Source organism: Cucumis melo, chromosome 3, assembly GCF_025177605.1.
Source record: "Cucumis melo cultivar AY chromosome 3, USDA_Cmelo_AY_1.0, whole genome shotgun sequence".
Lineage (NCBI taxonomy): Eukaryota > Viridiplantae > Streptophyta > Magnoliopsida > Cucurbitales > Cucurbitaceae > Cucumis > Cucumis melo.
In genome coordinates this window covers 18,428,820-18,443,684 of record NC_066859.1, presented here as the reverse complement: position 1 = coordinate 18,443,684, position 14,865 = coordinate 18,428,820, and the positions used below count along the sequence as shown (strand labels likewise).

General features: G+C 35.9%; 1 protein-coding gene across 2 annotated transcripts in view; it reads right to left on the bottom strand.

Annotated features, from left to right (window-relative positions):
- The window catches only part of LOC103501309 (DNA mismatch repair protein MLH1), a 31,588-nt gene extending 26,784 nt beyond the window's left edge, over window positions 1–4,804 (bottom strand). The window contains exons 1-5 of one of the 2 annotated variants that reach the window (XM_008464850.3): window positions 4,449–4,804; window positions 4,044–4,216; window positions 3,721–3,793; window positions 3,333–3,467; window positions 2,997–3,207 (exon numbers count right to left, since the gene is read on the bottom strand). In XM_008464850.3, coding sequence (XP_008463072.1) covers window positions 2,997–3,207; window positions 3,333–3,467; window positions 3,721–3,793; window positions 4,044–4,216; window positions 4,449–4,721 — 865 coding nt within the window. In that variant the 5' untranslated portion in view covers window positions 4,722–4,804. Of the gene's footprint in view, window positions 1–2,996; window positions 3,208–3,332; window positions 3,468–3,583; window positions 3,794–4,043; window positions 4,217–4,448 lie in introns of those variants that run through there. The other variant, XM_051082921.1, reaches the window with a different exon arrangement.
- Window positions 4,805–14,865: the final 10,061 nt, after the last annotated feature.

Genomic DNA, 14,865 nt, shown 5'->3' with positions numbered 1-14,865 from the left:
TGTAGAAGAGATGCTGAAATCAGGAATCATACGTCCCAGTAATAGCCCTTACTCCAGTCCTGTCTTATTAGTAAGGAAGAAAGACGGAAGTTGGCGTTTTTGCGTTGACTATAGAGCGTTAAACAATGTCACTATTCCTGACAAATTTCCAATACCCGTGATTGAAGAGCTATTTGATGAGTTAAACGGAGCTACATGGTTCTCAAAGATCGACTTAAAGGCGGGATATCATCAGATACGAATGAACAGCAAAGATATCGAAAAGATAGCCTTTCGAACCCATGAAGGCCATTACGAATTCATGGTAATGCCATTCGGATTAACTAACGCCCCTTCCACATTCCAATCCCTGATGAATTCGATCTTTAAATCATATCTGAGAAAGTTTATACTGGTATTCTTCGATGATATATTAATTTACAGCAAGGATTGGAATCTCATCTGCAACATCTTGGGCTAGCTCTACAAGTATTAAGGAAGAATGAACTATATGCGAATCAAAAAAAGTGCAGTTTCGCAAAAACAAAAGTTGATTACTTGGGGCATATCATTTCAGGCAAAGGAGTAGAAGTTGATCCAGAAAAAATTCGAGCAATAAAAGAGTGGCCAACACCGAAAAATGTAAGGGAAGTACAAGGATTCTTAGGCCTAACAGGCTACTACAGAAAATTTGTACAACATTATGGTTCAATAGCTGCACCATTAACACAATTGCTGAAACTTGGAGGATTCAAGTGGAATAAAGACGCAGAAGAAGCATTCTTGAAGCTACAAAATGCAATGATGACATTACCAGTACTAGCAGTACCAGATTTTAATGCCATCTTTGAAGTAGGAACAGATGCTTCAGGTTATGGGGTTGGAGCCGTGCTTATGCAATCGAAACGTCCCATAGCTTACTTCAGTCATTCTTTAGCAATACGTGATAGAGCTAAACCAGTCTATGAAAGGGAATTAATGGCAGTTGTCCTAGCTGTCCAGAGATGGAAACCTTATCTACTCGGCAGAAAATTCTTAGTGAAAACAGATCAAAGGTCATTGAAATTCCTACTAGAACAAAGAATAATTCAGCCCCAATATCAAAAATGGATAGCTAAACTCTTAGGCTACTCATTTGAAGTAGTTTACAAACCCGGACTCGAAAACAAGGCTGCTGATGCTCTATCAAGAACACCCCCCACTGTACACTTATACAGTTTAACAGCACCGACATTGATTGACTTAACAAGAATCAAAGAGGAAGTAGAAAAGGATGAACAACTGCAGAAAATAGTTGCTGAACTAAAAGAAGAAAATGAAAGTAAGGGAAATAAGTTTTCCATCCAACAGGGCATGCTGAAATACAAAGACAGATTAGTGATAAGCAAGACTTCTACATTACTTCCTACAATTCTGCATACCAATCATGACTTGGTATTTGGAGGACATTCCGGTTTCCTCAGAACTTACAAAAGATTAGCTGGAGAATTATATTGGGAAGGGATAAAACAAGATGTAAAAAGATACTGTGAGCAGTGCTTAATATGTCAAAAGAATAAATCATTAGCTCTATCACCAGCCAGACTGTTATTACCATTGGAAGTACCGAACAGCGTATGGAGTGACATTTCTATGGATTTCATAGAGGGTCTACCCAAATCCAATGGGTTTGAAACTAATTTCGTGGTCGTAGATCGCTTTAGCAAATATGGCCACTTCCTAATGATGAAGCATCCATATACGGCGAAATCAGTGGCTGATCTATTCACTAAAGAAATAGTAAGATTACATGGATACCCGAAGTCTATAGTGTCAGATAGAGACAAAATCTTTCTAAGTCACTTTTGGAAAGAACTCTTTAAGATGGCGGGTACTAAGTTGCATAGAAGCACGGCATACCACCCACAATCGGACGGTCAGACAGAAGTCGTAAATAGAGGCATTGAAACATATTTGCGCTGCTTTTGTGGCGAAAGACCGAAAGAGTGGGTCAAATGGTTACATTGGGCAGAATATTGGTACAACACTACATTTCAAAGATCATTGGGAATTACACCTTTTCAGGCTGTATACGGTAGATTGCCACCCCCACTGGTTTATTTTGGAGACCGAGATACTCCTAGCACTGCACTAGATGAACAACTGAAAGAAAGAGATGTAACATTGGGAGCACTAAAAGAGCATTTGAAGTTTGCTCAAGAAAAGATGAAAAGAAGCGCAGATCAAAAGAGAAGAGACGTAGAATATGAAGTGGGTGATATGGTCTTCTTAAAAATAAGGCCTTATAGGCAAGTCTCATTACGTAAAAGAAGAAACGAGAAGCTAGCTCCAAAGTTCTTTGGACCCTACAAAATTATAGAAAAGATTGGTCCAGTAGCATATAAACTGGAACTGCCAGCATCATCATCCATTCACCTAGTTTTCATGTATCACAATTAAAAAAGTTGAAAGGAGAACATCAAGTTGAAGTAGCTGAGCTGCCCTACGTAGATTCCGGAAGAAATCTGTGGATACCAAAAGAACAAGGTGGCTGGTTGGGATGTTTTAGTTAAATGGAAAGGATTGCCGAGAAAGGAGACAACGTGGGAGGACTACGATGAAATTCAGCAACGATATCCTGAGCTTCACCTTGAGGACACGGTGAATTTGGAGAAGGGGTGTAATGATAGACCCCCTATCAGCCAAACATACAGTAGAAGAAAGAAAGGCAATTAAGTTTGTTAGCAAAACTGTTATGATCAGTTAGCAAAGTAAGTAGGAAATCTGTTAAAGAAGTAGTCGAATAAGTGCATTATAAATAGCCATAGAACTCCAGTGAATAGATAGAGAAAATCTTATGAAGAAAGTCTTGTGTTAATTCTTGAAAGATAGAATAACCGAGAGGGAGAGGATTACTACTTGTAATTGAGATTTGATATCAATAAAGTGTAATTGAATACCAGTGGAGTTCCATCAGAAACCTCATAGAGATACTACTTGGATGCATCACTTACAACACAAAGAAAAATATTTGGTACCATTGATAAAGAGCACCATCATGATCTTCTTTGCAACATAATTTGAGTTGGAAATCAAGCCATCCATCTGAAAACCTGAGCAGGCTTCATCATTTTCTGAAACTTCTATTTTCATTAGATTCCGGGCAACCGATGCACCATAAACTGTACGAATGGCATCTAACCTTGAAGTTGGTCCAACTGAATGAACATCTGCTCTGGCAGCTCCATGCTAATAAATATTGTAACCAGCATATCTCAACTCAGATAGCCCATTTTAAAGCATCAAAACATCTAACCATGAAAGCAATTCCAAAGGAATAAAAACATTCAAGATTGACTAATTATGGAAATAACCTTTCTGCAAGAAAAGCTGATGTTTGTATGATGAATGGCAAAACGACTTAGGAGGTCCACAATCTTCGTGTAATCATCAGATGCATTTTGTAGTGTCTTCCTCCGAGCAGTCATGTTATAGAACAGATTCTCAACCTGGCATGAGACATCCAAGAAAACAAAATCGCAAATACAGTGCATGATGACGAAATATGAAATTATGAAGTATTTATACAAAATTATCTCTGATCAAATTTAAGAAAACTCCTAACCTCCTGACTGTAATTAATCATGAATCATACATGCACAATAGTGATGTTGCATAATTCATTTAGTTGATACAATAAATTACTGTTTGCTTCAGAAATTGTTCCCTTCCAATGAGAGTAGTCTAGACTGGTGCAATTACCGTTATCTGAGTTCCTTTTACAGCAGCACATGGCTTAGGCTCATGCTCCATCACTCCATCTCTATACGATACTCTGTCACATTATGTCATGAAACTCAGTAAAACACTGAAAGACATTCACTCTCTGAACACAAGGTGAAAATAACTACATAGTACATACAATCTAGATAACCATTAGATTCGAATATTAGAACATTTGAAAGCTCAGCAACCAAAATACTACTTTAACCTGAATATTACTATTTTCCCCTACAATTACAAATCCCCGAGCAACCCAGTACGAAAAAACATGAGACGCAGAGCATAGCTTGTAGTAATTCTACCTATAACCGTGTAGCTGTCCTTTAGTAATGGTGGTGACCGTAACATGACCTACATAGGTCATGCTCGCAAGAGCCTCTCCTCGAAATCCCATTGACTTTATGGACTGTAAATCCTCAAATGTGGACAACTTGGACGTCGTATGCCTCTCGCACAAAATGGGCAAATCTTCATACTAGGGAACAGGAAAAAATTGAAAATCAGAAATTTAGTACAATAAATTTCCCGAGTTCCCTCGAATTAATTATAGCCACTTTCAGTCTTTCACAAGGTTTCCCTTATTTTCTTTCTTAATAGAATCTTAATATTATCACCGCTTTCACTCCTAGAAATTTAATAGAAAACGGATAATTGTGAATGTAAAGCAGTATTTTGTAACAAAAAATGGAGTTAAAGAAGAAAGAGACACGTATGCCATGGCCGTCGTCAGAAACTTGGATGAGTTTGAGGCCGCCGTCCTTGACGACGACGTTGACGGATGTTGCTTGGGCGTCGAGGCTGTTTTCGACGAGCTCTTTAATGGCGGAAACAGGTCTTTGAATGACCTCCCCGGCAGCGATTCGATTGACAACGGACTCGTCGAGACGGAGGATTTTGGGGGGTTCTTTACAAGGAACTACTTCTTCTTCTTCCCCAGCGGTGTCCATGGGAATAATCTCGTCATTCGCATGAGTTTCCATGGGAGCTCACGGAGCAGAGACGTCCACTCTTCTTGTATGTGGTGTTTTCGTTGTGTGAACTGGCAGGAAAAGCCCGCGAAAATGAGGCCCAAGCTGAAAATTATTGTAATCAGGTCGCTTTTAACCTTCTATCATCTTACGCCTTGTTTGGGGCCAAATTTTAATCGAGGATTAAAATAAGAAAGTCAGGTAAGATTAGGATTAAAAATAATAAAATGTTTTAAATTTTTAATTATTTATTTAACCAATGTTTAGGACACCTTACCATTAATTAAAATTAAAATATTTATACAAAATTTATTTTATTTATTTTCCATAAATATATTATATTACATTTATTATTGATGTTAAAAATGACATATTTCAACTATTAATTACTTAATACTTTTCTTTTTATTTAATTTATTTGATTGCATTAATTATTAATCCTAACTAATTATGGTATATGGCCTACAATTAGGATAATTGTTAATTCAATTTAATTAACAAATATATCTCCCATCTCTACAAGTTCTACTCCTTTACGGTGTCAATTTCTTATTCTTTCTTCTCTCTGTCAAACTCATTTCCCAATTTTCATTTTACATATGTTGTTTTGAATCATTATTATTGTGGATTTTTAGGTTTTTCAATTGATTTTCTGTTGCATTAGTAAATAATAATTTGGGATCTTTTCAAAAATATAACAAATCAAATATTTACACCGTATAGAACAATTTCAAAAATGGAAAAATCTCAAAGACCCACAATAAAAATTACCAAAAATATCATGTCAACCATGTAGTCAACAACGTGCGTAATATATTTGGTATACAATCGTTTAGATTTGATCATTTAGATTTGGCTTCTAATCTAAACGATTTATTTTTTCAATTCTATAATTTAGTTTGGTTACACGATCGTTTAAATTTGGTTACACCATCGTTCAGATTTAGCTACACGATTTTTTTTTTCAAAATTTGGTACACGATCGTTTAGTTTGGCTAAATAAATTTTTTTCAAGATTTTTTGGTACACGATCGTTTAGATTTGTTTACATTAATTTTTTCAAAATTGTTTTAGTACACGATTGTTTATATTTGTTTACATGATCCTTTATTTTTTCAAGATTTTTTAGTACACAATTGTTTAGATTTGGTTACTCTCATCTAAACGATTTTTTCAAGATTCTTTATACACGATCTTTTAGGGACTGTTTAATAGCCAGTTTAACACTGTTTGGTACTAGGGTTATGGAAAACTATGGTTTCCATAAACTCAGTTTTGCCCTTCCTCCACTTTCCCATTCAACAGGTCTTCACCATCTTTCTCTTTCAGTCTGCCAAAACGTCAACCTCTCCACTTCCTCATTCAACGCGTCTTCACCCATCCCTTCAACCCATGTTGCCTTTTCGATTTATCTTCAATCGTCGAAGCCTACTTGCGTTTCTTCTTCTTTCATCATCTTCTTCTCCATGATTCTCTTTGATTTTGAGTTGAAATCGGTGTGTATTACGTCGTGCGACTTAAAACCCTTTCGATTTCTGACGTTATTCTTCTTCTTCTTCTCTGTATTTGCGTTTTTTCCTTTACACGACGTGGTTACCGTATCTACCTACATCTCTGTGCACCTTCTCTCTCATTCTTCAAAACCCTTCACAAATTTGTTAAAGGCTTGGCCAAAAGGTTTCGTCTCCAAATTCGTTTAGGTTTTCGGTTGTTGGATTTTGTTGACTGTGGGGAGTATTCCTTGCCTCTGAAATCCTCAATCACATGTTTGCTCAGTGTTCTCCATCGACATGCATGTTGGGTTTACAAAATTTGAACTTAGCTTGCCGCTCCACTTGTCGATTTGTCCGTGGGTGTTCCCGTTGTCGATTTCTCTTTGCCTTCACTGATTTTGAATAGATGCTACACGCCACACCCATTTTTTGTGGCATTCGGTAAGCTTAGAGCATGGTAGGGAGGTATATTTTCAATTTTGTAAACTTTTTTTTAAATCAAAGCCAATGATGAGTGGCATAATTTCTGAATTTGTTTCCTCACACAAAATATTGCTCAAACTATGTAATTTTGTTTATTTTTTATTGTCTTATTGTCTTTCTTTTTATTGTCTTTCTTCCCTTTCTCTTTGCGATTTTTTTCTTTCCGTCGTCTTTTTCTACAATTTTTCTTTTCCTTTCCATCGCCATTTTCTCTTCTTCTGCAATTTTTCTTTTATTTTTCTCAAACTGTTATTTAGTTCAAAATAATGTACCAAATATAAAATATCTATTTTTTTAAACGGTTATTTGGTTGTTTAAGATCGTGTGCCAAATATAAAAGATCATGAAAAAAAAAATCGTTTGGATATTAGATAGCCAAATCTAAATGATCGTGTACAAAAGTAGTCAAATCTAAACAATCATGTATTAAAGAATCTTAAAAAAAATCGTTTAGATTTGGGTAGCCAAATTTAAATTATCAAATCTATACAATCGTGTATCAAATCTAAATGATTTGTGTACCAAAAAATCTTTAAAATAATCGTTGAGATTTGGCTACCCAAATTTAAACAATCAAATCTAAATGATTAGTGTACCAAAATATAAACAATCGTGTATTAAATCTAAATGATCGTGTACCAAAAAATTTTGAAAAAAAATTATGAAAATTTGGCTACCCAAGTTTAAGCGAATCTAAACGTTCATTACCAAAAATTTTTTGAAAAAATCGTTTAGATTTGGCTACCTAAATTTAAATGATCATGTATCAAAAAATCTTCAAAAAAAGTATTTAGATTTGACTACCCAAATTTAAATGATTAAATATAAACGATCGTGTACCAAGGAATATCCAAATATAAATCAAAGAATCGTGTAAAAAAAATCATTTAGATTTGGGTAGCCAAATCTAAACTATCATGTAGAAAAGAATAGCTAAATCTAAATGATCGTTTACTAAATATATTATGCATGCTGGGTTGTCACAATTCTCGCCTTTCAAACACGATTGTGCGGCACTTGTTCTGCTCAGTCAACAAGTCAGCCGTATAAAATCTAAAAACTGTGCACAAACTCACTGTACGATGTAGCCTCTCTTCACGTTCCTGAGAAAATTGTTTTATAAAACGTGAGAGAAAAAGGGAATCATTGAAAACATCATAAATGAAAGCATTGAAGACTATCAATTGTAAAGGAAAGCTTAGCTTGCAAAGAGTGCAATAAGGCTTGATCAGGGATTCAACTACTACGTCTCCCAAAATGTACTATAGGGGAGACATAATAATTGAATCCCTAACCAAGCTTGTTGTACTCTTTGCACTCTAAGCTTTCTTTACAATTGACAATCTTGAATGCTTTCTTTAACGATGTTTTCAATGCTTTTCTTTCTCTCTCATGTTTTATAAAACAATTTTCTCTTAAAACGTAAAGGGAGGCTATATTATACTGCGAGTTTGCCCGCGACTTTCGAATTTTAGACAGCTGACTTGTTCACTAGGTTAAAACACATGTTGCACAATTACCTGTCACGTGTTTGAAAAGTAGTGATTGTGACAAGTGGTATCAGAGCTTTGTTAGCTCCTTGGCTAAGCGAGACACAAGTATGTCGGCTATTAAACAACTGTCGAAGTCACAATCTGAGTGGCTAACTGAGATTGAGGAGTAATTCTTGTATTTGAGAGAATTTCCAAATGAAGTAAGATTTCTCCTTACTTGGTTAGAGGGGTTGGAAGAAAAATTCGGAGAAATAGACGACTTGAATGCCCGAGTAGACGAACAACCCATAAGTGAACTGACACTAAAGGTTGATTCGTTGGAACATAAAACCACCCAAGCGGGTAGTTTTGAACATGGGAGTAGCTTTTGGAGTTATGTTACATATATGGAAGAGTGCGTCAAAGAGCTTAGTTATTCCCAAAAGACCATGCTAAAGTTGTTTAGCAATTTGTCTAACGATTTTAAAGTAATGATCGAGACAATCAAGGCTAAGATGGTCGAGATGAAAATACAAGTAAATTTAACGATGCGAGTAGTAGGGAACCAAACCTCGAATCAAGTATATAGTGTTTCAAGTAGGCTCAAGATCCCGGAACTGAAAGCCTTCAATGGAAATCGCAATGCTAAAGATCTTGAAAATTTCATCTTCAATATGGAGTAGTACTTTAAAGCTAGTGGAAACAATTCAGGAACCAATGTGACATTAGCTTCCATGCATCTGTCTGATGATGCAAAGCTCTGGTGGAGGTCGAATGTGAACGACGTCCAGAATGGTTGATGTACCATTAACCATAGGAAGATCTTGAAAAAGAATTAAGGGCTCAGTTCTTCCCTAAAAATATTGAATTCACTACTACAAAATTAGCTTTACTCGACGCTTTTTACCTGCCAAGTATTTATTTACTTGACGCATTTAAATGCGTTAAGTAATCCAGTGTCAAGAATAAGAGTTTTTTCTTGACAGTTTTTAAGCGTCAAGATAAAATGTACTAGACACTTTATAAACGTCAAGTAAATGAGATCACTTGACACTTTTTACGTGTCAAAAATTTGTTTATTCTTGACATTATTATTCGTCAAGAATATTTAATCTTGACACTTATTACCCGTCAAGTAATCTAGTGTCAGGAATAAGATTATTTAATTCTTGACACATTTTGCATGTCAAGGCTTTTTTTTTCAAAAGAAAATTTGTGCAATTTGAAATACCCATATAATTATTGCACCTATTTTGAAGTCCATATTAATTGAACAATCGAATCAATTGAATCAACCCAACATTCTATCAAAGAACTAACCCATCTTTCTATCAAAGAACTAACATTTAACAGATTGCATATACCATTGAACCATATACATATAATTGGTCCTTACATACTGTTCAATATACATATAGTTGGTCATTACATACTTATAACAACCCAAACTTCTACAATATGAAGAAATTTTTCTCCCTAGCTCTATATCTAATATGAACAAAATATATCAACCAATGCTCGTTCACTCCTAGGCTTAGAGTTTGAGTTTCTTGATCAAAAAGTGGACTTGTTGGGTGAAGTAGACCTTAAATCTTAAACTTTGCTGAGGATCCCATACATATTTGAAAATATCAATTGATCTCACAATTTTTTTACTTCTCTCATTACCAATTATTATCTAACAAATTAATCTACAAAAAAAATTAAGCAACATACCATAATGAAAGCAACATCAACCAATTATCTTTTTAGAGTTTCTATTTGCCATGAACTAACCCTATTCTACTTATCGCAACATTCTGGCTCATCCCACTCTACCTATGAGAAAAATTGTCAAACAGAGAAATGGAGAAAGACATCAAGCAAGAACACTCATAAAAAAAAGTTGGAAATTTTGAACTTGAACCACTTGAAAGTTAAATAGAACTTGAGGTTGTAGAATATTGTGAATGAATTTCGATTAGTAGTAGCATGAGTCGAAGCAGCAAGAACTCCAATATGCATACTATCATTTTGGTGTTTACTTGGCTTTAATCCAAAGTCGGAAGGAACTAGAAAAACAAATTTTTCCTTATCCACAGGTAAATTCGAATGTGAAAAGAGAAGCTTATATGAACTGTATACAAATTCAATCATGGGATAAAACCATAAACTTATAACATTATTAACATATTAACAAAAAAATATGTGAGGTTGTTGTTCTCTTGGTAGAAACGGACACCTATTAACAAAAAGTGAAAAAGAGAAAACAACTATTTAAAGTTTCAGGAATTTCAATTATGGTATAAAACACTAAACTTATAGCATTATTAACATTAATGCTACATATAGATTAAAGGGGATGTGTTGGGAACTTCATATGAGAAATTAATGTTCAATCTCGAAAAAGAATTCTTACTTGTTCACTATGTCCCTGAGGAAAGTAATAAACAAGACTACTCACATGGGGCAAGGAAACAAGAGAACCAACACAAGCATGCCACAACTTGGAGTTTATAGCCGTCCGAGCCCCTAACATAAAAAAAATAGACATTTAAGCAATACCTTATTCAAAAAAGCATTTCCATAATTGAGTTTAATTATATTGAGGATAAAATAATTAGTAACAAAGGAAACAAACTTGATTGATCTTGCAATTCTTTCAACAACTTCATCTCGTCGAGAAGGTTAGTATGTGGGGTGTTGTTAATCAAACCCCCTGATGTCTTAAGCTTCTCTTCCACAGAGCCCATGACATGCCCTTCTTTCAACTTCAACAAGAATCAACCTACAATTTACATCCTCAGTAAAAAGAAAAAGAAAAGTCGTAGAACAAAACCCTCTTGATCCCAAAGTAATTTCACTAACAACTTCAATAAGACTGAACTTTCAATCTAAATGGATATTCAAAACTAGAATTTATCTATTGTTTTCTTTCTTTTTTGTTTGTTCTTTTCATTTTTTGGAATAATTGGTCATGTAGTAATTGGACACATTTAAATTATGAGCAATTACTCAACTTAAAGCATGCCTAAACTAGGAATTTATGTAAGAACAAGTACATAAGAGAGATTCGTTGGTCCAAATGTAAGGCTAAAATAAGAAAAAAAATGAGCTAGTAATTAAGTTCTTTGTGAGAAGTGGTGTTGTCTTCGTCGGTGGTAGATGGGTCATCGAAGAGATAGGAGGTCAGGCTCAAAATTCCTTGTAAGAGAGGTTGAATGAGAGAAATGATGGATGGGAAATAATGGGGAGAGTGGAGAAGAGTCGAAATTTAGGGTTTGTAGTGAAGAAGAGGGAACTACGTGAAGAAGAAGAAGAAGAAGACAATAGAAAAGCCATTCTTGTGAGCTTGTGAGTTTTGATATCGTAAATGATAAGAGCACCAACAGAATCGTGGTAATAAGGCAAAGGCAAAACAAAACCTTTCTTAACTGGTAGTATCCCGAATTTAAGCCTTAACCTCTTTGTCGTTGATATCTTGAAATGTGAAGTCGATAGTGGCTTTGGAATGGATATTGAACTCATTTCTAAAATAACGAGAGAGTTAATTGGATTTACCAACCACAAAGTCTCCGATGGTGACAATTTTGAAGAGATACTCCTCGCTAGCCACCATCTTCTTCGTCAGATAGAAAGGATTTGTAGGGCATGAATGTTTGGTGAGTTTTGTGAAGAAAGAGGTTTGGCAAATAGAAATGACTTTTGTGAGGATGAAGGGGAAGTGTTGAGCAAATAAAAAATTTAAGGGAAAAGTGGGAAAAGTTTTGTTTATAGAAGGAGGGAAAAAATAAAACTACATTTAACGCTTTTAACCTATCAAGTATCGAAAAAAATGAAAAGTTATGCATTTTTCCACTTTTTCGTTATTCTTGGTGTTTTTCCATTCTACTTGACAATTTTATTAGAACTGTCAAGTATTTTAAAACTGCAACTTTCAAGTAATGTCAGTTTTCTAGTAGTGATTTATTGTTAAAAGAACACTACGAAAACTCAAATACACCGAAACCAGCAAAGAGTATGTGAAACAGTTCTCCGGTGCTATGTTGGATATTTGAGACATGTTGGAAAAAGATAAAGTATTTTGCTTTGTAGAGGGGCTCAAGTTGTGGGCCAGGACTAAGTTATACGAACAGAAAGTTCAAGATCTTGCCTCTGCTCTTGCTGCTGCAGAGAGACTATTTGACTACGGTGGTGACCAAAGGTCATAAAAAAAGAAATACGACTACACTGAATCCCAATAATAGGATCTCAAAGCCTAATTCCTTAAGTAACTTCACAAATGATAAAAAAACCACAAACCTCAAGCTCTATTGCTCTTCGAGGAGCACACCAGTAAAATTTGAATCAAACAAGACTTATTTCTTACTTGTTGTACAAAGGCCCCCATCGGGTAGCTGAATGCCCACACCGAGACTCGTTGACAGCTTTGCAAGCCTCTTTACAATGTTCTAACGATTTAAAGGCGGAAACAGAAGTAGAAAGGGAATATGAGGGGGACACCCTCCAAATGGGTGCGTTAAAATTCTTATCGACAATCCAAAAGAAGGCATCCCACCAAAAGGATACTTTTGAAAAAGGACTCATGTTTGTCGACGCAGTCATAAACTCCAAAACCATAAAGAGCACCATAATGGATTTAGGTGTAACTCATAAGTTCATTTATGAATAAGAAGCGCGTCAGTTGAAGTTGAAAATCGAGGACACAAGCAAGATGAAAGCTGTGAACTCCAAAGCTTTGCCAATTGTAGGGGTATAAAAAAGGGTATCTCTAAAATTAGGCGGATGGAGAGGAGACATTGATTTAGTCATGGTCCGTATGGATGACTTTGACGTAGTACTCGACGTGAAATTTCTCTTACAACATAAAGTCATTCGCATGCCACTGGCTCAATGTATGGTTGTGATGAGCAGTAACCCGACAATGATCCAAGCAAAGATTAAATAATCGAGTAGGGTGAGAATGATTTTAGCCCTACAACTAAAAAAAGGCCTCGATAGAGAATAGCTGACCTTCATGGCCATTCTGTTGGTGGATGAGTAAATAGAAATTGGGTCTGTCCCAGTAGAGATCCAGAAAGTTATGAATGATTATGTTAATATCATGCCACTTAAACTATCGAAGACATTGCCTCCTCGACGGAGGATTGATCACAAGATCAAATTTGTCATAGGAACCAAGCCTCCAGCAAAGAATGCTTATCGGATGGCTCCACCTGAGTTAGCTGAGCTTAGAAATTAGTTAGATGAGTTATTGGCTGTCGAATTTATCAAACCTGTAGAAACGCCTTATGGGGCTGCTATGCTATTTCAAAAGAAGAAAGATGGAACACTATGACTGTGCATAAACTACCGAGCTTTAAACAAGGTCATAATTCGAAATAGATATCCCCTCTCGATCATAAATGATTTGTTTGACTAATTAAATAGAGCTCAATACTTCATAAAGCTTGATCTCCAGCCAGGCTACTACCAAATTCGGAGAACATGGGGGATGAACCGAAGACTACATGTGTAATGTTCTTCGCCTTATGAGGTTCATTCGGAGCCTTCTAGTTTCTCGTAATGTCCTTTGGCTTAACCAACGTCCCTGTAACCTTTTATACCTTAATGAATCGGGTATTTCACGAATATATAGATCAGTTTATGGTGGTTTTTCTCAATGACATTATGGTTTTCAGTTCTAGCCTTGAAGAACACAAAGTCCATCTTCGGTTAGTCTTTGACAAGCTCTAGAGAATTAGTTGTATGTGAAAAAAGAGAAATGCACTTTTGCTCAACAACGTATTAATTTTCTAGATCATGTCATCAAATGTGAAAAGATTCGAATGGACAAAGATAAGTTGCGAGCCATTAAAGAGTGAAGAGCCCCCACTTTTGTGATAGAGTTATGTTCCTTCCTTGAATTGGCTAATTACTATCGCCAGTTCATTGAAGGATTCTCAAGAAGGATTCTCAAGAAGGATTGCACCATTGACTAAGTTGTTGAAGAAAGGTACGATTTGGAGATGGCCAGTCGAATGTCAAACTACGTTTGACGATTTAAAAGTAACAATGATAAAGGGCCCTATCCTCGGATTGGTAAACGTGTTGAAGTCGTTTGTAGTTAAGATCGATGCATTAGACTTTGCCCTTGGGGGCATCTTAACCCAAGAGGGCCATTCAATAACTTACGAAAGTCGTAAGCTTATTAGTGTTGAGAGGATGTACACTATCTTTGAGAAAGAAATGCTTGTTGTGGTCCATTGTCTAAGGGCCTAAAGGCAATATTTACTGGAATCACCATTCGTTGTAAAGTTTGACAACAGTGTTATCTGTCACTTCTTCAACTAGTCTAAGTTGACTTCTAAGCAAGCGAGGTGGCAGAATTTTTTGGCTGAATTCAACTTCAAATTTGAGCACAAAGAGGTACTATAATCAACCTATCAACATTCTCAATCATAAAGGCCAACATGCAGTTCTGTGTATGCTAGCCCCCATGCATTCGAGTAAAGTTGATGCATCGATGCATGGTATAATTAGGGAGTTCATTCAAAAAGATCCCTCTGTCCAAGCTGTAGTTGCTCTAGCTAAAGTTGACAAAGCAAGACAATTTTGGGTTGAAGAAGACTTGTTGTTGACGAAGGAAAACAGACTATATGTTTCGAGAGCAGGCGATCTGAGGAAAAAGTTACTGTACGAGTGTCATGACATGCTGTGGACATGCTATCCTGGGTGGCAGATGACATA